We start from the raw sequence: 25,093 nt of genomic DNA, 5'->3' as shown, positions 1-25,093 counted from the left end.
AATTATCTATAGCCACATAAAGTTAATGGCTGCCTTTTTGGATGGTGCAAAGAACATTTCTTTCATTCCAGAAAGTTCTAATGGAAAGTACTGCATATTAGAATCCAGAGTGTATTAGAAAGTTAGGGTATGAAAGTAAAGCTTTCATCTATCTGTGCAAGAGGTCGGAACCGGACAATACCCCAAGCTGAGATCCAGGGACACATTATAGCCCCCGTCAGCTAATTTTTCTGTGATAATCATATTCCTCATCGTTGCATTCATTCTAAGAAGTTTGTGGTTAAAAGAGCCAGGTTTCTTCAGAAATGGAATCCATTACTGGCATGTAAATGGGTCCAAATTATAGCAACCTTTCTGTCTTCAAGGAGGCTTTGTGTACGAAGACCAACCGTGTATTTTTCACATACATTTTGATACTAGTTCAGAAAGTAGGTCTTACACATTCCCAGTTCATTGCAGCAGATCTAAAATGGCAGCTTATTTCTTCACTATTCCCACACAAGAAAAGTGAAAACTGAAAAATAAGACCTCACAGATCAGGGGCAATGCCTAGTGTTCATGATTGAAACAGTCTCACACTTCATCATTGCACTGCCCAAGTACTTGGGTACATCATCAGACATCAAACCACAGCTTGGACATTTCATCCCATTATATTGTATCCTAAAAAGCGAAGAGAGTATATACACCCAACAAGCCTTTATACAAGGACATTGAGCAAGATAATAAACCATACCATTGAAAAGCACGCCTTATTTTTAAAGAAACAGAGATGTTTCATACATAGTTGTTTTTCCCCCTTTTTCTGTACATTTTTGGTGAAAGGGCGTTAGCTGAGATTATAGCTCAATTCTATGATGGCAATTCTATGAGTAGTCAGAATACAATGATCCAAAATTACAACTTTGGTGACCTCGTTTAATTATTGAAGGACAGATAGTGACTTTAAAATCTCATAATTTGCATTTTCCACAAACTGTTTGAAGACTCTCATAAGCATGCATTTCAAAACAATTTTGCACCAAAACAAACTTATCGTCTAATTCCATTTTCCACAAACCTTTTGAAATACCATCATTAGATCAATCTTTTCAGAAGCCAATTTTCTTGCATGGCAGGTAATTCAAACCAAGGTTAACATGAGTGCTTATAGGGAAGGCATTGTGTATTGTTGACTGGAAGAAGATAAATATACTTTTTCTTGCAGTCATGGCAAAGGCAAAGATGATGTAATAGTATGTGACTGGCTGGTCACCTGGGTATAATGGAGATGACACCACAGCTTCACAGATCAATGCCTGTCATGAACTGAATGAATCACATACAAGTTGTACTCCATGATGCATAAGTAGTATCTCCTGAGCCTTGAAAATGTGAGGGCAGAAGTCCTGAGATGCTTTTTGCTACTAAATGAAACACTGGGATTAAACAAGACTATGTCCCACTACAGCTACAGGGCAAGCCTCCAGACAACTATGAGTGGATTTGTTATATGGAATTGTTTGGGTTCCCTATAGAGTTGCTATCCCTTGCCTCAAAGTGCTAATGCGTGGCTTTCACACACTTGATACTTGAACTTCTCAGTGGCATAGCTGGTTGGATCATCCCTAGAAAGTAGGAACTCTTTTGTCAGATACAAGGATATCTCTCTTCTTTCTGGTTATAGCATTCATTAGACCTAAAACCTATAAACATTTTGTTCAAACAGCAATTTGAAAAGGAAATAGCATGAAGATAAGTGGTTCAAACATGATTTTGGACAATGGAGAAGGAAAACTAAACATTTCAGGGAATTTTTTTAATAAGAACATTTACATTGCATAGTAGTAAATTTATCTCTATGATTGGCATTTGATTATTTTCTGAAAAGATTCCTATAATATGCAACCATGGAGATTTCAAATGTGTCTGATCATTAATTTTAAATTAAAATATAGAATAAATGATACTATTCCATAGAGGTAAATACTCATATATCTTTGCGCTTGGTTCAATTTTCAGTATTTCATAAAATATGACCTCCAATTTTGTGATCATTCCATCTTTCAGGTTTATTGAGTTATAAGTAACAAGCAAAATTATATAAAGTATATAAAATGATGTTTTTATGAACATATACATCATGAAATGATTATCCCAATTACCCTGATCAAATTAATTAACACATCCATCACCTCATCTAGTCACTTTTTTATATGAACACTTAAGATATACTGTTTTGCAAATTTCAAGTACATAAGCACAATATGGTACTATTATTTATAACATCATGCTGTATGTTAGATTATCACATTTTATTAATCCTATAATCCTATAAGTTTGCACCCTTTGACCCCTCCCATTTTTAATATTCTTCATTGTGGACCAGGTTGATGCATCTTTATTTTTCTTTTAAATGAATATGATTATGAATGTAAGAATGGCTATGTATAAAATATTTGGAAGTTATAAAAATATGAAAAGGAAAATCCAAAGATATATCCTATAGCATAAAGAAATTAGTCTTAGAATGTCAAATACTTTAACAAAATCCATCTTTGTCTTCTCTATTACTGAATATTTGCTTACTATCCTAAAGTTCTTAGGGAATTTGTGAGGCTTGATTTTCCATTTATGGTTCCACTCATTCATTCATTCATGATTTCACTCATTCACTCTTCCGGTCATGTTTTCATTTTTATGTATTCTTATCACTGTTATAACAAATCTTAGGCATTTCCCATATATCAAGAAACATGAAAAATGCTAGTAAGCAACACCAGACACAGACCGTGTCTTCAAAGTGCTTACAGTCTGGTACAGAACAAGAGTTCACAACTACAGAATTACTTTAATATGTACTATGAATGAAAATTTATAGAACTACATGACTGAATAACAGGGGCTTAATTATAACAGTCTTTTTGGAAAATAATCAAATGTCAGTCACAGAGATAAATGTACTACCATGCAATGTAAATGTTCTTATTAAAAATTTTCCCTGAAAGCTTTAATCTTTGAGATTTGCAAACAGAGATGTCAAACAGCAGTTATTTCTATGTGTGCAAAACTCAGGGGAGATAAGAATTTAACAGTCATCCACCCACAAGAAGCAGTGAAAACCCTACATCCCTGTGAGATTACCTCAGTACAGACTCACAAGAGGAGAGAGCTCACTGCAAAAAGCATCAGGAATGCTATCATTTAATAGCCAGGAACAGGACGGTGAACCAAAAGGTGATTCTAAGAACAAGGCCAATGAGATAGGAGTGAAACCCTGAGAGAGTAGTAGTGTCTTGGAACCTGTGGAAGAGAGGGCAGCAATCAAATAAGAGAAAGGCTACGAGTGCTGAACCCAGTGTGCCTTGGGTGCAGCCGTGTAGCCACCAGGGGCCATATGAAGAGCTAAGTGACAGGAAAGCACACTGCAATGAGCTGCAGAGGCTGCCCACAGCCAGCAGGAACAACCGCTGGGGGGAGTTTGATTGCTAAGAGGAGAGACATGGTCTTCAATTGCTTTGGGCACAGAGAAAGTTTGCTTGTTTGTTGTGCATCTCCAGGTATTGAAATGTGAGTTGGAAGAGCAGACTTGAGACAGTATGACTGTGGCCGCTTTCCCACTCTGAAGCATCTCATTTAGTAATCCAAGTCGATTAAAGCCTGAACATCAAGCTATTAAAAGCCTTTTTGGTTGATCCAAAGTGCAGCCATACGCAGGAACCAGCATGCTAGGTCATGTCTGCATTCATGTTTAATGTAGAGCCATCACACCAGGCTGCCCAGTGTCAGCTCAGCTCCGCAATGAGTCCTCAGCCAGATTTGCATTGGGGCCAAGAGTTTCACATGACCACTTCTGAGATCCTTTGAAAAAACCTGCCCTCAAGTGCTAATCAACATTAGCATGTCAACTCAGTTCAGAAGGTCCTGTCCCCATGGGGTTCTTTGAACTGCTTCTGTAGACAATTTTAGAGTGATAATCTTTTTAATCCCTTTCTCAATAATAATAATAATAATAATAAAAGCCAAAGCATTTACTTCACTTCTTTCTTGTATCCTTTTGGTGCTAGAGCATAACTCTCAAAGTGATCCTAAGGAATCACACATTCATATTAAGCTCCTTCCATTTATTCAATGAATTATTTTAAATAATGTCACAATTTACATTTTAATGGGCTTTTAAAGTTTTTAAAATGTGTAAAAATATACCATCTCGATAATTATAACATGGTGCCACAGCTGGTTTATGGAAGAAACTAAGACCCAGAAGTTAATTTAACCAAGATAACACAACTAAAAATAGTTAAAAGAGGGCAAGAAGCTGCATCCTCTGATATCACATCCACAGGTCTCTCAGCCGATGGTGCTTCCTCTCCAGTGCTGGCAGTTATTTTACAAAAATACTCCACCAGCAATTGATGTAAATAAGATACATATTACAACACATCTGCAGAGAGGAAAAAGCAACCACCACCACCACAACAGAAGGTGAGGGTGCAGTACCTGCATGACTGAAGCAACTCGGCGAGGCGATAGCGCACGTGGGAGTTTATGTTGGTGAGAGAAGCATGTGGAGAGAGGATTCTTCAGATAGAGAACTGCTTTGTATTCATGAAGATTCATGTAATTTTAGGCTGGAAATAAATCCTGGCCCAAAGCTTTCATTTTACAGAGAAGGATGAAGTGAAATCGCATCTAGTTTGCAACAAAGGTAAAATTCAGACACAGGTGTGTTTTTCCTAGTTGCATCAAAATAACAAAGTTATCCAGGAATAAGCATTTAACCTAGTGATTAGGATGCTCATGTCCCACATTGGAATGCCTGGATTCAATACTCAGCTCAGATGCTTGACTCTGGCTTCCTGACAGTGCAGACGCTGGTAGGCAGCTGTGATGACTCATGATTGGTTCCCTGCCACTTACATGGGCGACCTGCGTTGAGTTCCCAGCTGCCACCTTCCATTGTGCCCAACCCCAACTGTAGCAGGCACTGGGGAGTGAACCAGCAGATGGGAGCTCTGCCTCTCAGCCTCTCACATAAATAAATGTTACATTATCTAAATCATCATAGTTGAAGAAGAGGAATCTATTGTTAAGTAGATTTACTTAGTAAAAGCTATTTTAGAATTCTCCAGAATCTGGTTTCCAGAGGTGCACTCTCAATCAGATAGCCATTATTTATATGTAGCTATTTAAATTTGGATAAAGTTTTAGAATCTAGCTCTTTATTCTCTCTAGAACATTCACACAGTCATTAGCTTCACATGGCTATTGACCACCATATAAGATAGTGCAGAATGTAGAACTTCTGCCTCATTAAGAAAGTTCCTTTGGAGAGCACTGATCTAGTGTCTGGCCCATGCCATTCTCTAAATCATATGCATTAATACATTTTTCCCAGAAGCATTTCAGAGAACCAAATGCAAAGTTAAAAAACTTTATTTATTTGACATGTTGCCCCCATGGTTTTAAAGTCATAATTAGGAAGACATGGATAAATTCCCCAGGAGGAACCAAGTTAGATTTGGTTGCTCATCCACTAGGGTTACTATAAGAAAAATCTGCTGCCAACACAGTTATAATGAAGGAGAAAGGGTCAGAGTTAAAATGACAGTATCTCATAATGTAATAATATAAAAAAGAATAAAAAAAATTGTCTGAGAAGCAGAGAGACACAGAAAGACAGAGCTGAAATACCATCTGGTATTTCATTCCCCATATGCTTGCAGCAGCCAGGACTGGGCCAGGCCAAAGGCAGGAACGGGGAACTTAATCCAGGTTTTCTGTGTGGTATGGCAGGGACCATCAACTGCTGCTTCAAAGGGTGAGCACATTAGCAGGAAGCTAGAGTGAAGAGCCAGAGCTGGAACTCAAACCCAGACACTCCAACGTGGCATTCTAACCACCATCCTAACCACCAGGCCAGACTCCTCCCACAACATATTTTCTAAAGCTTTTGAAATTAAGGATGAATATGGTGACTCCATGGAATATTAAGTTTTATTTGAAAAAACAAAAAAACTATGTGTCCCTGAGGAATCTTTGTGTTTGTGCAATAATATACAGGTGAATATCTATGTAAGTCTCCAAGGAAAACAGTATGACTTGACTGCAAATTTTCTTACTTCCTCTATAATTCTATTTTACTCCTTGTTTCAGATCAATGGAGGAGAGAAGAGGCCTGCCTCTGATATGGGGAAAAAGCCAAAAACTCCCAAAAAGAAGAAGAAGAAGGACCCTAACGAGCCCCAGAAGCCGGTGTCTGCCTATGCGTTATTCTTTCGTGATACTCAGGCTGCCATCAAGGGCCAAAATCCAAACGCTACCTTTGGTGAAGTCTCGAAAATCGTGGCCTCAATGTGGGATGGTTTAGGAGAAGAGCAAAAGCAGGTAAGAAGCGATCCTAACTGCAGTGGGAAGCAACATGACTCAGGCAGGATCTGTACTGAAAGAAGTCACTCCCAAGGGCTTCCAGGGAATTCTTCAGACACCAGAATTAAGGCTGAGAGTGTGTTCCATCAGAACCAGACCTCAGCAACGGTCACATACTTTTATTTTTCTTTATTCTCCTCCATAAATAGCTTGTTAGTTCCTCTGTTTCAAAGTTTATGTAGTGTAGTTACTTTTGGAAGGACTTTTACATATCCCAGCCAGGATTACGTCATTCCTTAATGTTGCCAATGTGATCATAAAGACTTCAAAAACAGAAATTCCTAACAGTATTTTGAAATCTGTCCACACCTCTCTCTGACACTTACTATTTACCCTTTTGTCATCAAAACCCTCTTTGCTCTTTGCTAAATGAACCTCAGATTTAAGGGTTTCTACCCTTAGCCATTCCCTATAGACCACCAGGCAATGTTATTCAATCCTCCATATGTATTTATACCATTTTCTGAGGCTGTGTTAAACGGGACCAGATGCCTGGTTTCTTTTCGTCTCTTGCGGCTTGCCACGGTGTGACTGAGGACCAGCTGAGGAAGGGCATGAGGGACAACTCAGCCATAGCACAAGCAGCCCAGAAGGTTTTAGCATGGGGAATCATGGACAGAGGATTCAGAGTTCCGTAAGTGGATGTAGCCTGCCTAAGCAAAGAAGCAATGCTGATCCCCAGGCCTAGATGTCCACTGTCATCTTCTAGAACCTTGTCGACTCAGATAAAATATAAGTGACCATTATTAAAAGAAATCACTGAGGGGCCAAGTGTGGCCTAGCAGTTGAGGAGCTGCCCGCGACATCTATATCCCATGTCAAAATGCTCAGGTTTGAGTCCTGGCTGTGCGCCTTCTTCCAGCTTCCTACTAATATTCACCCTGGGAGGCAGCAGATAATGACTTCATTACCTGATGCAAGCTACTTACATGGGAGACTTGGATTGAGGTTTAGGCTGCTAGCTTCAGCCTGGCCCAGCCCTGAGCTGACTTTGGCTGTTGCAGGTATTTGTGGAAGTGAATCAGTGGATCGTTCTCTAACTCTTTCTCACTGTCTCTCTGCCTCTCAAATACATTAAATAAATAAATATTTTAATGTCATTGCCATGACGATGTAGCTGCAGCTTTAACTCTTTCAGGGTTCTGAATTGTAATAATGATGTGTTCATGTCATATTTTATTCTTGATAGAGACATTTACCACTCCTTATCAAGTCCAGGAAAGTATGTTATAAAAAAGGAAAGCAAGAAACTGAGAAAAATCTCAAATCTATTTATACATCTAGAAGGATGTTTGCATTAACATCTATAATGTATTTAGTTTTTTATATTTTTAAATCACTTCTGCATTATTTATCTCACATGTTCTTCTAAATACATATGGATATATAGAAAAATTATTATTTTCTAGATTATGAAATGGGACCAGATAAGTTAAGTTTATTTATTTAGCAAATGTTTGTTGAACAGGTCAATTCTAAGCACTGTTCTAGGCACTGGGGATAGAGCAGAGAAAACATAAACAGGCTTCTACTGTGTTTGATTTCTCTGAGGAACGGTGACTAGAATTCATTATTCAACTTAGAGCTCTTTTCATACAGACCTTACGAAATCAATGATGGTTGCAATGATAAAACTAGTTGCTAAGAAAACACAGATCCTGTCCCTGCCCCCGTTTCCTCCAAGCTCCCTTTTCTGTAAGTCAGTGCCATCTTCTCCCATCTGAAATCTCGACACATTTTATGTCCTCTGCACAATTGCTAGCCTGCAGGATTGCCTTCACAGGAAAGTACAAGCCTACCATCTGGAGCACTAAATCGCAAGAGCCATCTTCAGAGATGGGAAACACATCCCTGAAATTTCTCTGTGCACTCAATTAAAATATGTGTCTCCCTATTATTAGGAGGACTGCTAACATGGTGTTTCGTGATTCTAACTGAAACCTACTAGAGTTGTTTCAGGATTTCAGAGTTGGCTTTTATCCCAACTCAGCTTAATTTGTTCTCACACTCCCAAAGCTAAGGTGTGGTTTCCAATGAATGTTGGGAGATCATGGTGGAATTGTGTGGTGACTCCATTCTCCCATTCAGTAGAGCATCGCTGATTGGAACTATGTCATCCTAATGCCTCCCTATCACACCCACAATGCCACATGAGCATACATCTCTCTCTGGTCCAGTAACCCCTCTGTGTGTGCTTGGATATGCATCAGGCTCTAGGCCCATGAATTCTTTTGCTTTATGAAATGAAACTTCCTGGTGGAAGCCTCCAGAAAGTGATTTCCCTTCCCAACAATTGTGTACAGCAACCTCTTGCTCATGAGACGACACCCACAGTGCCACTCGGAAGACTCGGCCCCTGTCCCCTACCCAAGACTCAGTGACTGGACGGGAGGCATCATTCCAAGGCCCAATAGCTTGTGCTGTATCCAGAGCTCTAGTTTGAAACACACCAGTCGCTTGCTCTACTAATCATCTTACTTGTCTTACCTGTGTCCCTGACCTCACTTTTCCTGTTATATCCCATTTTTTTTCAGCCAGGCCTTTGAGAAGAAGGGGGTCTTGTAAAGGCCTTCCTAGCCCAAGGTTGGTCCTTTGCATACCAATATTTACAAAATCAGCACCTAGTCTTAGGCTAGCAGTAGAAAAGAATAATGATGATGATGACCAGGTATTCTTCAAGGCTGTAAATATAAAGCAGAATGTTTCTTTGCACTAATTCTATTCTAAGACTTCTTATTCGAAATGTAGCAAGAAGTGGGTATGATGTCTACATTCTCTTTGTCTGATCATGTAATGTGTTTACAGATGCAAAGAATTTGAGATTCACTCTTCCCAACTCTCATGTTTTAAAGGGAAAGTATTCCCATTCTCCCATTTTGGCTTTTAAAAGTGAGATGGAGCTTTCCTAATGTACATATTATAATTATGATGAAATATTTAAGGCTTTTTAATTGCACCCATAGGATGACAAAACATTTTCCTCTTTCTCTTTTGTATTTTATTTCCCATTTAATAAGTAACTTGTAATGAGTCTACCTTTGGGTTCTCTCTTAATGGGAATAGTTGGGACTGTGGGGAGGGGACGATTTATTTTATAATTAGAGGATGAAATTATATAATAATTGACCTATGTAGCTCATTAGGCATTACCAAGCAATTTCATCAAAATACAGTTGCTAAAAAAATTATGCCAAATCTGTTTAGGAAAATACCTGGAGAGAAATAATTCCATTTTTTTCTTACAAAAACAAAATGAAATATCTTTAAAATTGAGCACTTGTTTGAGAGTTGCCAAAACAAAGTATTGGGCCATTCCAAAATGATTTGTCTCCACACCTAATTCTTCATTGACTTAACAGGGGTTTGACATAGCCTGTCCTTTTCACATCAAAGATGCTCTTGCTTAATAAAACCAGTGAGACTGCAGATTTTGGTAATAGGCATGGTTTCCGACACACTTAGGATGCAGGCCACCCTAGGTGCAAGCAGAGGCAGTATCCAGTGAATGAAATCAGACTCTGCTAACCAAAGGGCACAGGCTGCTTTGGATGATCCACCATTCTACTGCGACATGGTAGCCCTTGTCTCATAGTTTGCAAGAGTTGCCAGCAAAGCAAACACACCTGCCTAGAATACACGTGTGGACCTTCAGAAAATTTCTGCAGAATATCCCAAAGTGTCATTGTGCTGTATTACCACCTGTTCTCTGCCTTTGTGTTGACTCATCGTGCCAACATACTCATATCTCTGTTTCAAACTGCAATGAATTATTTTTTTGTTCTCATTTAATACTCAACTTGGGAAGCTCCCCGTACTGCTGTGTGTTTTGAAAAGAATGCTCCAGGAGCAGATCAGAGTCTGACTGTTAAACCTCAAAATTTTGGATAAGCATGCATGTCACAAAAGAAATCCACGTGCCGCTGTTGGCATCATGTAGGCAGCTGGTTGGAGGAGAAGGCTAAGGTTTCATGTGCCACAGTTGTCATAATAGCACACAATTACAAACAGCTACAAATATAAACACAGACTGGGGAAAATGGACAAAATTATCGATGACTTATTGGGGGCTCAGAAAATTATAATATTTCAGCACAGACAGCACTCAGCGAGATGACAATTGAATGTTTGCTGGATGACCAGAGAGAACGTGACTCACAGAGCTGCCATGTGTTTATGTCACATGTTTCCTGCTTGTGGCGCGTGGGTGGGAACACGAAGCCACTACTGGAAGAAGGAGCAGTGTTTTCAGAACCCATGTCAATGAGAAACGCCATGTGCTTCATTTCTGTGAAGAATCTTTCAAAGAAGAGCCATCAAAAGGAAGCTGAAAGAAGCGACAGAAAAAATCCTCCAGAAACACAAAACCTCCCTTACAAATTCTCCAAACAAACTCCACATCTCAGAGATCTCCCCATTTTTATATTGAGGAAGATGGTGGCTGCATCAGAAATGGGAGCAGAAGTGTGTTTGGGATTCCAAGCGGGGGTTTTAAATGCTAATGAATCCTAAGACAATGCAGAGCCCATTTCAGAAGCATGCTAAGTTGTTTAAGGCACCAGATGGAGAAGGGGAATAAAACACAAGTATTGCTGTCATGTTGGTCTCTGCTACTTGCCTTTCACTGACTGGAACCGATGGAGAAAGAAAAATAATTAAGTGAGCAGTGTCACCCCACTTGTAGTAAGCTGCTTGGAGTTTCAGCCATCCTCAGCATCTTTTTTTAATGACGCCCACGCTCAATTTCCTGTCTACCTCTGTTATTTCTGAATTCTCTGATTCTGGTCATTGTCATACAGGGCCTGGGCACATTGTGACACCCTACAAAATCCAAAAGCAGGCTCGCCTTTGAGGCAGAACAGTTTGGTCCAGAGAGCTCTAAAGGGTTCTTGGGCCCGTTTTCAACCACAAAAAGTCACCTTAAATCAGAACCAGATGTAAATCACTAAATGAACCTTAAGTTCCTAATTGGAGACACAGTCGGGCTGTAAGACATTTAGCAAATTACAAACAAAATGTTCTTGTTTACATTACATTAAATGGCTTTAAAGCTGCAGCCAAAGAGCTAAATAAACATGCTGTTATGCTAAAAATGGAGTGGAAAGCCTATTCAGAGTGTGGTGTATACAGGAGAAACCACAGCCCACGGAGCAGTTCCCTAAATGCTGGCCCTGTCGTGGGCCGGGAGTGTGGATTTTCCAGGCGCATGGAGTAGTTACCACGTGCCGGGAAAGCGTCTGAACAGAGTAACATACGCCTTCTTTCAGGATGCATAATTCATACCGGAGGATATTAGCCTTAGCAGTTCAGCTCAATAGCAACACCTCATTATTTTATCTCTCAGTATTTATTCCTATGTTTGACGCCTCATGAAATTACTGTTAATGTGTTTATATAAGGGCAGATCTGACACAAGTGGGAAGAATGTAATTTCCTCCTCATTCTTCCTGCTGCTGTGTCCTCTTCCCTGGTAGAAGTGGCAAGTGTAAATAGTTAATTTGCTTCAATTATGAGCCTGTCCTGCTAAATTAGAAGCAGCAGGGATATGAAGAGCCAGAATTATACTTAGGAGGCAGCTGACAAATCCTCTGAGCCCACAGAATCAAATCATTCACTCCTCATTGGAGCTCAAACACCCACTACATAAATGCTGCCGGGGGTTTTTTCCCCTCTTATCTTATGATACAATTTGGACTTTCATGTCAACAATACTTAAGGTTAACAAAAATCCTGTTGCACTATGACGTTCACACATGTGCTTATCTTGGCTATTTCCTTTGAACATGATGCATTTTCCCAGTTTTTAAAAATGCAGGAGTCAAGAATATGTAAAACAATTGTTCACTTAAAGGCTGTAGAATATAAGCCAAGTTTGTATCCATACACATTTGAAACTGAGGGGCCAGTGCCGTGGCTCACTTGGTTAATCCTCCGTGTGCGGCGCCGGCGTCCCATTTGGGCACAGGGTTCTAGTCCCGGTTGCTCCTCTTCCAGTCCAGCTCTCTCTGCTGTGGCCTGGGAGGGCAGTAGAGATGGCCCAAGTACTTGGGTCCCTGCACCCGTATGGGAGACGGGGAGGAAGTACCCGGCTCCTGGCTTCGGATCGGCGCAGCGCCGGCCGTAGCGGCCACTGGGGAGTGAACCAAGGGAAGGAAGACCTTTCTGTCTCTCTCACTGTCTGTAACTCTACCTGTCAAATAAATAAAAAAGAAACAAATAAAAAAAGAAACTGAGCAATAAAATTATTGGATGAAATGGTGAGCACGTTTTACTGCTAAAATCCAGGTATGAGTGTGCACATAGAAGGATTGGTACACAAATGTGATTGTTGCATGCCTCTATGGCTGTATACCTATGTAGTACATGTGTTCAAATTCTGTGCTTACACAGAGTTGAGCATTTTATGTAAAAGCTTCCATGAAGTTGATAGGGAGATCATTCAAACATAAAACTCACTCAAGTCTGTTGTGCTTCATGTATTTGTAAAACTGTTTTGGATGGGTTATGGATCTGTATATCAAAACCTCTGCTTCCATTAATGTACTCTTTAATTTAGAAGGGACAATTAAGTAATTTTGCTATCAGCATTTGTACTCATGTTAACTCATGGAAAGAGAAACCTGAGACCAGGGATGATATCAGTAAAAACTTACTGGGCACTTCCTGTGTACCAACCACTACCCTGCAGGCTTGGGCTTCTGCAACGAACAGAATGACGTGTTGTGTCGGAGAGAAGCAACAAAGGGCGTTCTCCAGGCTAGGAGGGGCCGTTGATCAAAGAAAAATGGGTTGTGTGACACCAGATTGACTTGATTCACATCATGGTTCTGCCATATACTTCCTGTGAGATATTGGGTAAAATAATTATCCATTCTAGTCTGTATTTTTTTATCCAATAAGGATAACAATAATAATGCAACATTTATATTTAAAGAATTAGGCATACATACATATATATATATCTTCATGTAGACACAAAAAGTGCACACAAATAAGACCTAATTTTTTATGCTGTTTTGATTCCACAGCTTCAGCACCTCACATTACAGCAGATACGTATTAGACACCCAGTATCTTGATTAAGTGTAATTGAACAACATCATGCTTTCCCTAGTCATCCTCCTTGAAAAAATCAACATCCATATTTTGCAGCCATTTTTCAGGCAAGGAGGTTGCTTCTGATTCCTGCCATCCTAGAAACAGGAACCCCACTATTGTTGAGACTATGGAGATGGATCTGGCAATCCTCAAAAGGAATCAACAGCAAGATCTTTGTCACATTCTATGGTATTTGCAATCCTCTGAATACCACTTTATAAAGTTCTCTGAGTTTCAAAACATTGAAAAAATGTTGAGCAAGTTACTTAAGATGGAAATTTAACCACATTTAAGGACTAAAGTCTATCTAAATACAGATGCACTTGTTCCAAATGACCTAAATAATACTGCCTTGAAAGAAGCTACAAATTTTAAATTCCTTAAGGATATGATAGAGAAATGTGATTAAATAATATTTTCTACATAAATAAATTTCTAAGCTATTTCTCTAAATATGAATTTAAATTTAAAAACTACATTTGAGGTTAACCAAAGAGAAAAACACCTTTTAGGGCTTTTTAACAGTGTTTGAATAGAATCCAGAAATGGAAGAATTTTACATTTTTTCATCCTATTATTCTAAAGACTGTTGAAATAAACCATGACTAGAAATGAACTAAGAACCAGAGCAAAAAAGGAAGGAAGAAGGAATTAAATGGTATTTGTAAGATTTCACTTTTCTGTGTGAGTGGACGGATTGTTTGGGAAAGGGCTGAAAGTCAAAGAGTAAAATGACAGATTGTGCAAGATTTTTTTTTTCTATTTGTTACATTCATTGATATGGACCTGCTGATTTTAATTAGGGATTATCAGGCTATAAAAACTTGCACACATGCTGGTATTTAGAGCATTCACAAAGGACTCAGAGAATCACCCAATCACAAGAACAGGATTTGGATTCTCTAGAATTGCTATCTGATGTCTATCTACGTATGTTTTAGCTTAGCCATTATATATGTTTTAGTTTGAGCACTAAGATATAATCCTCAGATAGGATATGGTTGCTTTCTTGGAATAACAAGCCACAGCATATTACTAAGTTAGGACAGGATGAATTCAAAAGTGTTTGGATGAGCTGGGGAAGATGATAAATGATGTATTATGATTTTTAAAGCCTCATCTGGCCAACTTTGCACTTTATTTCAAACAGCTGTGGACCATTTGGAAGCCATTTTGTAGCTCAACAGAGTACTAATATTTACTGTGTGAATCACATACCTTTAAAATATTTGTCTTTCCCTGAGAGAGACAGACTGTTTCTTTCCCAAATTTAACGTTGACATAAATCAGACCCATCCTCGTAGGTTTGAAGGTTTGTGCACTTGATCCTTGCAACAGTTGTTCGTGGCCAAATACAGTCCTCTGATATCTTAGAGTTCTGCAAGCAAAGGACTTTCTTCATCCATAATTACAGGATTTGAAAGGTACTTAAGAAAGTTTTTACTGATAATTTAAAAATATTTCTCCTAAGGTAAGAATTTCCCCCACTGAAAGTGGAATTCTTACATGTGGATGTCATTCTCTTATTTTAGGTTTTCTTTGGACATTTCCATTAAATATAAAATTCAAACCGCACCCTTGTCCAATTTTAGAAGGTGGCATCAGAGAAGGCACATTCAGGGAGTATAATATTGGAGCCATTAGGTAGCTCTCAAGGTCTAGGTTCTAATTATTGCCTCAGATTTTAGTTCTGATCTGGCCTACTCCCCTTTAAACCCAATTACAGGAATATAGCTCCTGAAATTACCCCCCTTTGAATTCTCCTTCCAAACATCTGCAGCTATTCAGGAAAGAGTGGATCCATCAATGCACGTAATGCGGCATGATGAGTTGACTGTTTTCTGAAGGGGTATTTAGGCACTTAGATGATGATCCCGTGTAGCTGATCATCAATAGCCAATAGGGAGCCATTTGTACAAAACAGAGGACTCCGACTGTTAGTCAGGTATCCCGTAACAACATCGATCCCTCAGTGAAACCTGGACCACATATTCAGCCTGCAGTGCTTGGAGTTAGCCACCTTTTTCTCTTGATTGTTAATGAACACATTTCAGGAAAATTAACTCTTTGTGCAAAGTTACCTGTTAGAGCCCAACAGAGTGACAGCATCATAGTACTACACTACTGTGACTGTTACTGTAGAAACCAAATGAAAGAAAGATGAGAGATGCTTCAATAAGACCATAGGGCAATACCGTCTTATCTGCTGCTGCAATGCTACAGGCCAAAGTGTGTGATTTGCCTTTGGAAGCTAAATGAACCCCGAGTTAGCAAAATGAGAATCACTTGGTGGAGTATCCTAATAAAAACATAATATAAATGCTCAAGGTATAGAAATGTGTACCATCAAAGATGTATTTCCCAGTTATTTGCTGCAAAGTTCTGAATAGGACATCTGTGGTGTAGGAGAAAAACCCTCTCAAAACAGTGTTAGGGTATTTGGATAAATGTAATATTGTCAGTTAAAGTTATTAATTTCAATTATGAATTAATTATGAATTGTGTCTGGAAGGAGAGGTTTAAGGAAAAACTATAAGCAGAAATCTCTCTCTCAAATAAAAGTAAATCAATAAAAAGCAGAACTCTGTTTTTGTCTGTGGCTGTACCAAGCATACAATAGAGATGGATCACGCTAGTTCAAAGGCATTCTCACTAATCAATATTCTTTTTTGGATTCATATGTGAATTTCCAAAAATGAATCTGAATTTTTCCTCCAATAATTTGCACAGTAAATTTAGAATACCTCTGTACTTGAATCGAGATATATTGGCATTTTACCTAAAAAAACTTAAATAGAATTTTTAACAATGCTTTAGTTTCATATTTAGTGAAGAAGGCGCAACGATTATATGATAATATTATACTAATTCATAATTCCTTCCTTTAATTGACTTTTATTATACCAAAAGGCCAAATATAAAAGCCAGGGCTGCAGACCTCCCTAAAGGAGAATAATTAGGACATTCATTTCAGAGGGTCTTGTTCCAACTCTGGTGACAAAGTTACTCATTTGTTGACCTTAAGTAAAATGTTCTAATTAAAATATTCATGAGTAAATAATATTTCTCACATTTTGCATTTCACAGTTGGGCACTGAGCTGAGCTGAGCAAACCACAGCAAGCAGTAGAAATCATAAATTGACTTCTGCAGTCAACAGGCAGTTACTTTGTCTCTATCATAATTTATATGTAACTCCTCTAATTCCAAAGTCAGTTCAGTACAATCTGGGTCTGTTGTTTAGCTTAACATCACAAAATAGTGGCCAAGGCTTGTTCCCTTCTGTAAAACTCAATATGAAGAAAATGTCAAATAGTTATATCAATGAAAATATGTTACCATGCACACAATAAATGATGAAAAATACTTTGTTCTTTTGAGCTGACTTTAAAAGATCAACAAAAATATACTCCAGAGCCTTGAAAGAATCAACTTAATGCTAGCAGACAACCATGTGTCTTCACTTTGCTAATCTTTCATTTTCAACTCTTAATGACTCCTCTGTTTAACTTAGTGCTGTGACCTTTAGCATTCAAGCAACTCATTATTCAGTCCTTTTGCTCAATTTAGGGTGATTTTACTTTCACTTTTAAAATGATTCCCTCTCAGAAATGAAAAGCTTCTGCAAACTGAAATTTATTCCAGAACATTCTTAGCTTTTCAAAATGAGGTGTTCACAGACCCATGTCATCCAGTGTTTTTGTTGGAAAGGGCATGACCAGCACAGGCCGCACTGCATGGCACACATCTGTAGTCCTCACCCACCTGAGTCCCCACTCCCCTGGCCAGTATGTCCTTGAACCACTGATTCCAGCACCTTTGAAAATAGAGCTTCATGGCTCAAAAACTCTACATGTGATGAACCTGTGAACACCATCACATTTCCCAGGATTTGCTTACTGAACATGATTTATCATTTTTGATTTCTGTTTTTGCATTTAGCATGGGAAATAATCATGTATATCAGGGTATAAATGCAGTGTGGAATCATCTGCCCATTATATAAATACAATTGCCTTATTTACTCACATGTGGTTTCCCTGGAAACCATCATCAATAGTCTCTTTCTAAGCCAACTGCCTCCACGCTCAAAGTAAACTGGATGAATCCTTTCATATACTTTATGTAAGATGTGACTATTTTACTATTAATGGTCTTCCTATTGAGTATCTTCTACCTTTCTTTAAAATCTGTTTCAGTAAGAGAAAACAATTTTTGGTGAGATGTATAGTATTATATGATATAATTGTATGTGTGTGCAATTATCATTCGGCATTGCACTTCTCTGAAAACAAAGGCATATGCACTTTCTAATTTAAGACTCTTTGTTGTTGTTTCAGGTCTATAAAAAGAAAACCGAAGCTGCAAAGAAAGAGTACCTGAAGCAACTCGCAGCATACAGAGCCAGCCTTGTATCCAAGGTAACGTGCAATTGTGTGGTATTGTGACGGATTGTGGCCATCAAGGTGCAGGCTTTGATAGTCATTGAGAAGCATAAAAGATCACTTTAGCATTTCTGCACAATCTTCTTTGTTACAAAAAAAAAAAGCAGATCCCAAACAAAGCTATATGTTTCAGAAATATTTGTGACTCCCTAAAAGAGCAGCACAGCCTCCTCTGCACCCTTTAGAGCACACTGTCCACCCGTGGAGAGAGGGGTTGCTGGGTTACTCACAGCACCCTCTTGATCCTGAGTCCAAGGCCTGTTTCTCCATATCCCACTCCCAAATTACTCCACCCCATCCTCTTGGCCTTGACTCACGTGATGCCAACTGCTTTAAGTTGTAGCCGCATTATTAGCATCATTAGGAGGTAAACTGGCCAAAACAAAAAGGCATATCATTTTGTTTGAAAATAGAAACACCACTTACAAAATAGTTGGTGCTTTTGAGTATCTCAAACTCCAGTCCTTCCTGTTATAAATACTCGAGAGTTGACTCTATTCAGTGTCATGTTATCAAGGATACACTGCTCTTTATAGACTGCTCAGGGAGTTAACCTCAGAGAGATGAGCTGACTCAATGAGTACCCTCAAGTTCAAATCTGGATGTTACTAACATCTGTTCCCATTCGGGAAACTTCAAAATAATTATATAAATTAGTCTTTTATTGAGGAAATATAAAATGATATATTTTATATATATTCTGAATATATTGATACAGATAAAACAGAAAAAAGGACCGAATGCAAGTGTATTCTCTTGGTTTAATCCAACATCATGTTCTACTTCCAAGGCATGATGTGGAAAACTACTATTTAGGATTTAACTATATATTTTCTGCTGATGCCATTCCACATTTCTGTATAAGTATGGAATTCACAGAATGGAGGTAAAATTATAACAAAAAAGTGTAAAATGTTAGACCCACCAGCCATTAACTATGTGATATTGTTACAGATTTTAGAAAATATAGGGGGAACTTTTACAATCATTAGTTACTTTTTGAACATTTCACATACAGTTTTTTTTAAGATTTATTTTATTTATTTGAAAGACAGAGAGAGGTAGAGCAAGAGAGAGAGGAGAGAGAGAGAGAGAGAGAGAGAGAGAGATCTTCCATCCACTGATTCACTTCCCAAATGACTGCAATGGCCAGAGCTGAGCTGATCCAAAGCCAGGACCCAGAAGCTTCTTCGGGGTCTCCCATGCAGGTGCAGGAGCCCAAGGATTTGGGCCACTGTCCACTGCTTTCTCAGGCCATGGCAGAGAGCTGGATCAGAAGTGGAGCAGCCAGGACAAGAACCCTTATGGGATGCCGGTGCTGCAGGCAGGGGCTTTAATCCGCTGCACCACAGCACCGGCCCCCATGTAGAGTTTTAGTTCAAGTATTTTACAACAAGAAAATCAATGACATGAACTCTCAATCTCAATACAATGACATGCAGATTGCAGAAGGCTGTGTTACTGACTCAGCCCCCAGCGTCCTCAGATTTGCTCTTAGCTGCAACTTTTCCTACTATTCAGGCTGGGAGTTGCAACCCACAGTATACAGCAATTTGGGTAAATGCTGCGAATTGCCATTTCTACATTTAAAAAACCAAGCACTTTTTTTACAGCTTACCCTGACATTTTTTCCTCTCCTTGGCAGTAGGAATTTTCCTAGAGTTCTTGAATCTCTATTTATATACAACCATCTATTGTGAGTATACAAATGGAAGGAAATTGACAAACACCCTGTCCAGGTTAAGAAAATGACCCTCTGATGTTATACGCAAGTGGAGATTTCCTGTATCGCCTGCTGGGTACCCACAAAAAAATATACCAGCCCTACTCTTCCATAGCATATGGTAACATCTGTAAAAACCCATGTTTTGGAGTTGGCATTTGGTTTGGTGGTTAGGCCCTCATCCCACTTTCGGGTGCCTGGGTTCATTACTTGAGGTGGATTTCCAATTCTAGCTTCCTGCTAATGCATACCATGGGAGGCAGCGGTGATGGCTCAGTGGTTGGGTTCCTGCTGTCCACATGGGGTACCTGGACTGTTTCCAACTCCTAATTCTGGCCCCTCATTCATGTCAGGCATGTGAGAGTCAACCAGCAGAGTGAATCAACAGATGGAAGCGCGCTCTCTCTCTCTCTCTGTCTCTCAGATAAATAATAATATTGGAAGTGCTTTAATTCCATTTCTTTTCCATTGTAATTATGATAAGGCAAATAATAGCCATTCATATTTCAATATTTTCTATACTAGATTTTTTTACTCCATTATGAATTATTTCCAGAACTATTCTAAAAGATCTAAAGTAGCAAATAGAAAATACTAAGGATATCATGGTTACAATTCCACAGAACCACCATAAGCCAGCCAGGCTCTATTATTTTTTTTCCATTCACCCATTCATGTATTCCTTTGGAAGATTTGTCTTGGATGCGTAAGCTCTGGTCTACGCACTGGACCAGGCTCGAGGATACAGTGGAGAACAGGCAAATATCTCCCACACCTACAGAACTTTTACTTTAGTTAGACGAGATTAGGAGTGACAATATGAACAAATAAACTATGAAGGTCTTTGAGAATCTAAGTGTTCTGAAGGAAATCAAGCAAAAGTTCAGCTAGAGTGGTCTGCAAAGGTCTCCTTGAGGAGGTGACATTGGAACTGGGATCAAAGGATAGGAGCTTGCAGAGCCAAGCAGTGCCACTGAAAGTGCAAAGACTTGGAGTGGCAAAAATGTGTCGTTGAGTTGAGTGGGTGGTGGCACAGTGGAGCTAAGTGAACATGGTTTGAGATGACCCTGGAAGGTGGATGGGAGTCAGATCACAATCATCTTGTGAGACATGGAAAGAAATGGAGTTTCTTCTGATCCAAAGGGCAGCCACTGAATGGGTTTCAGTGGAAACAGCAACATCCAATGTCTATACATCCGTATATAAAAAAACAGGGGCTGGCACTGTGGCTCAGTGGGTTAAGTTTCCACCTGTGACACAAGTATCCCATATGAGCACTCTGCTTCCCATCTAGCTTCCTGCTAATGTCCTTGGAAAATCAGCAGAAGATGGCCCAAGTGGGAGACCTGGATGGATTTCTGGGCTCCTGGCTTTGACATAGCCCAGCCCCAGCTATTGCAGCCATTTTGGGAGTAAACCAGTGGATGGAAGATTCTCTCTCTCTCTTTCTCTCTCTCTCTCTCTCCTTCTCCTTCTCCCAATCCTTTTTCCCCTCTCCCCCATCTCCCTCTTCCTATAACTCTGACTTTCAAATGAATAAATAAATCTGTTTAAAATATATGATTATGTATTTTTAAATGAAAAGGAATTGCTTTTATTATTTATTTGAGAGGCAGAGAGAGAGAAAGAGAGAGAGAGAGAGAAACACTGCCATCCACTGGTTCACTCCCCAAATGATTCAGTGGCAGGTTGGCCAAAACCAGGAGCCTAGAATTCAATCCCAATCTAACCATGTAGACGAAGGGGTCCAATTACTTAAGCTGCCACCACTACTTCCCAGGGCCTATATTACCAGAAAGCTGGAGCCAGGAGCCAAGTTGAATATTGAACACAAGCACACCAATGTGGGATGTGAACATCCTAGTCAGTGTCAAATACTAGGCCAAAAGCTGACCCATGGATTTATATTTGAAAGATCACTTTAAGTTCATGAGTTCCCTTAATGTTCATGCCTTATCCCTTGAAGTGGACTTGATTATGAAAATTTCACTGAAACCTGCAGGTAACCAGTGACCAAGGCAAGGTTGGCCTCCACTGTTTTCAGACCTTCTTCTGGGCTATGCTGCTTATGCATCTAGCAGTACATTTACCTATAGCCCTAAAACATCCACTGCCCCATAGTCATGGCATAGCATTGACATTTATTCTCTCTTCCAAGGTCATTTTTGTCCATGAGAAACAGAGCCAGAGCACCATATCCATTTTCTTAAGTTCCTACCGGCACCTTTGATTTATACCTCCAGGGCAACATATTATGGTACTTATTTTCCATGCAGCGCATTCATTTCACCAAATAAGGCTTTTTGCTCCTGGGCCAATAGATCCTCTCGCTGCTTCCACTCCAGGAGGTGCTCTGCATCCAGTCCAGGGCTGCAAGACACCTGTTCCTTGTCAAGCTCAGGGCTAGGTGCTGAGAGACAAAGATGAATATGACAGCTGCAAGTGGACATTTTTCATGATACTTGAAATTGTTTGAAGCTATACTCTAAAATTAGCTGCTTCTTCAGAACATAATCAAAAATAGAAATAGCCAGTGACCACTGACTCTATCTATGAAACTGAGTCATAGGATTATTAATGCTTCTCTCCTTTCAGTTATTACTTCTGTCATTTAAATGTACACTATCCAGCATGTCCTTAACATGACTCCAGGCTTGATTACAATTAGAATTTACCCAAAATGTAAAAAACAAAAAGTCCTAAGTGAAAAATAAATCCCAACCTTTGTGCTTCAAAATGACCATACTTGCACATTCTCAGCTGGATATTAATATTTTTCTAAAAGTAACACAAATACAAATTGCATCTTGCTAGTGAATAGCTTCAAGGTGCCAGGCACCATGCCAGACATTTTATATCAATTCCTCCCATCATCATCCCAACAGTAGGCTGTAGGCCCATTTCTAGATACCTACCACCAGAGGCTGACCAGAGCCCTTTAGAATTTGGACCTGCAAAGTGTTTGGAAATCACTGCTGTGCGTCAGGTTGTGACAGTTAGGCAGGTGCTTCCCTGGTCTCATAGAACCAGTACCAGATTTCCCAGCACCAGCCATTCTCTGTCATAAGAGCATAGCAGCATTGCAAGACGCTCCAGGAGGAGCTGTGAGTGTTGTAAGCACAGTGCTCGTCAGACCTGAGTCTTAGGTTGTATAATTTAAAGGGAATGTTGAAACAGTCCTAAGCAGCTAGAAGGTAGTAGCAATGGAGAAAGAATTTCAGATGAGAAAAAAAAAGCAGACTTAGAAACGCTCACACCCAACATGGGTGTTGCATCTAGAATAGAACAGTGATTGCACACTGCCTGCTTTCTTTGACAATGGAACAAGAAAACAGGTGCCATCTCCAACCACAGGAATTTAATCAGCACAAGGGGTATGGTCAAACTTTTGAGCTGTAGGAGAAGCTATTTGCACAGAGAAATGTAAGAGCAGAAGCAAAGTTTTTAAATAGGATTGCAGAAGGTCTTCAAGATGTCTTCAGTCTCTGTGACTCCATGTGGAATCAAAGGACACATGTTTGAGGACCTCAGAGTGCCTCCATTATCACACAGGGAGAGTCCTCAGAGGGCAGAAAAGTCACACATTGAAGGTGAAATGGGGATCTGGAACATGTTTCCCTCTTCCTGAGATTCGGTTACTCAAGTGTTCAACAGAGAAAACACTGAAACCTACATCATAGGGTTTCCATGGGGATAGAATAAAAACTGTGTGAACTACCGGTTCACTTGAAGACATGATGCTAAAGGAAATCAGCGAGTCACAGAAGGAGTGCATGCTTCCACTTCTGTGAGGCATACAAAACAGTCAAACTCAGAGGATCAAGGAGTGGGGAGAGAAGTGGATACCACACCAGGTAAATTAGCAGTAGATCTGCTCCACCACATTGTACCTCAAGTCAGTATTATACACTCAAAAATCTGTTGAGAGGATACTTCTCATGTTAACTGCCCTTGCCACAATAAAGTAAAATTTTTAAAAATAAACTGCATAGTTCAAGATCCCGAATTAAGGAAGAACACAATAAATATAAGTAATTGTTGTTATTACTCATTATTTTTGGTATAATGGTATTAGTATTTTTAGTATTATTGGTAGGTATGGAAAGGAGTAGGAAAAGATTGGTATGTTGATGAAAATTTAGCTGGATCAATCTTTTATAAAGAAATGACATTAAAAATAAAAAAATTACATCTCATAGATACATTTTTTGTATTTTTAAAATTTCTTTTTTTTTCATTTTTTTTAACTTTTATTTAATGAATATAAATTTCCAAGTGCAGCTTATGGATTACAATGGCTCCCCCCCCCCCATAACGTCCCTCCCACCTGCAACCCTCCCCTTTCCCACTCCCACTCCCTCTCCCCTTCCATTCACATCAAGATTCATTTTCGATTCTCTTTATATACAGAAGATCAGTTTAGCATACATTAAGTAAAGATTTCAACAGTTTGCTCCCACATAGAAACATAAAGTGAAAAATACTGTTTGAGTACTAGTTATAGTAGAGATATAGTAGAGATCCTACATGAGGAGTAAGTGCACAGTGACTCCTGTTGTTGACTTAACAAATTGACACTCTTGTTTATGGCATCAGTAATCACCCTAGGCTCTTGTCATGAGCTGCCAAGTGATCTGGATATAGTGGCAGACAGTTTTCCTGGTGGTTAAGATGCCAGTGAAGGTGCTTACATCCCATATTGGAATCTGTGGCTTCTAGTGCTGGCTCATCCCTAGTTCCACTCCTAGCTCCAGCTTCCTTCTAATGCAGGTTCTGGGAAGGACCAGTGAAAGTTCAAGTAGTTGAGTCCTGTCATGACCTGGATTGAATTCCCAGTTCTCAGTTTCAGCCTGGCACAGCCCTGGCCATTGGGGGCATTTGAAGAACAAAACAGCAGATGGGATATCTCTCTATGTCTATCTGTCTGTCTGTCTCTTTCCACCAGCCTCCATGGCTCTGTCCCTCAAAAAATACATAAGTAAATAATTTTTTAAATTTGAAAAGAATCTAGATATAAACAAAAACACATGCATCTCCACAGGTTTCTTATTTGAAATGGTCTTTTTGAAGGCTGCCAACAATATTCATATATGCTTTTATGAAGGTTAGAACTTCCTGGCTTCACCAGTTTTACATGCTATTGAAGGTCATATGGGGTTGGACTATTAAATAAAGCTTAAGGAAATATAGTTTTTCCATAGACTCAGGAATTCCTAGACATGGATCTAAATTATTATGCTGAAAACAATGTATAACTTTAAAGCCATGGAGCTAGTTTCATTTCACCACATAGACCAGAATTTATACTCCCAAAATGAGCATTACATTCAAAGTAGTCACTTTGGGAGGCTACAAACTTACTTTATTATTGCTCCCAGAGTTCAAAAGATTTTTTGAAACTCCTCTTTTAGAACTGCAGGAAA

At 39.3% G+C, this 25,093-nt stretch overlaps 1 protein-coding gene across 5 annotated transcripts in view; it reads left to right on the top strand.

The window, feature by feature from the left end:
• Positions 1-25,093, top strand: part of TOX (thymocyte selection associated high mobility group box) — a 334,182-nt gene that overhangs the window by 292,815 nt on the left and 16,274 nt on the right. For all 5 annotated transcript variants that reach the window (XM_002710517.5, XM_017341319.3, XM_070075064.1 and 2 more), the window contains 2 exons: positions 6,136-6,366; positions 17,843-17,923. In XM_002710517.5, coding sequence (XP_002710563.1) covers positions 6,136-6,366; positions 17,843-17,923 — 312 coding nt within the window. The remainder of the gene's footprint in view (positions 1-6,135; positions 6,367-17,842; positions 17,924-25,093) is intronic.

The sequence above is a fragment of the Oryctolagus cuniculus genome, chromosome 6 (genome assembly GCF_964237555.1).
Source record: "Oryctolagus cuniculus chromosome 6, mOryCun1.1, whole genome shotgun sequence".
Classification (NCBI taxonomy): domain Eukaryota; kingdom Metazoa; phylum Chordata; class Mammalia; order Lagomorpha; family Leporidae; genus Oryctolagus; species Oryctolagus cuniculus.
This window is presented reverse-complemented; position numbering and strand designations above follow the sequence as displayed.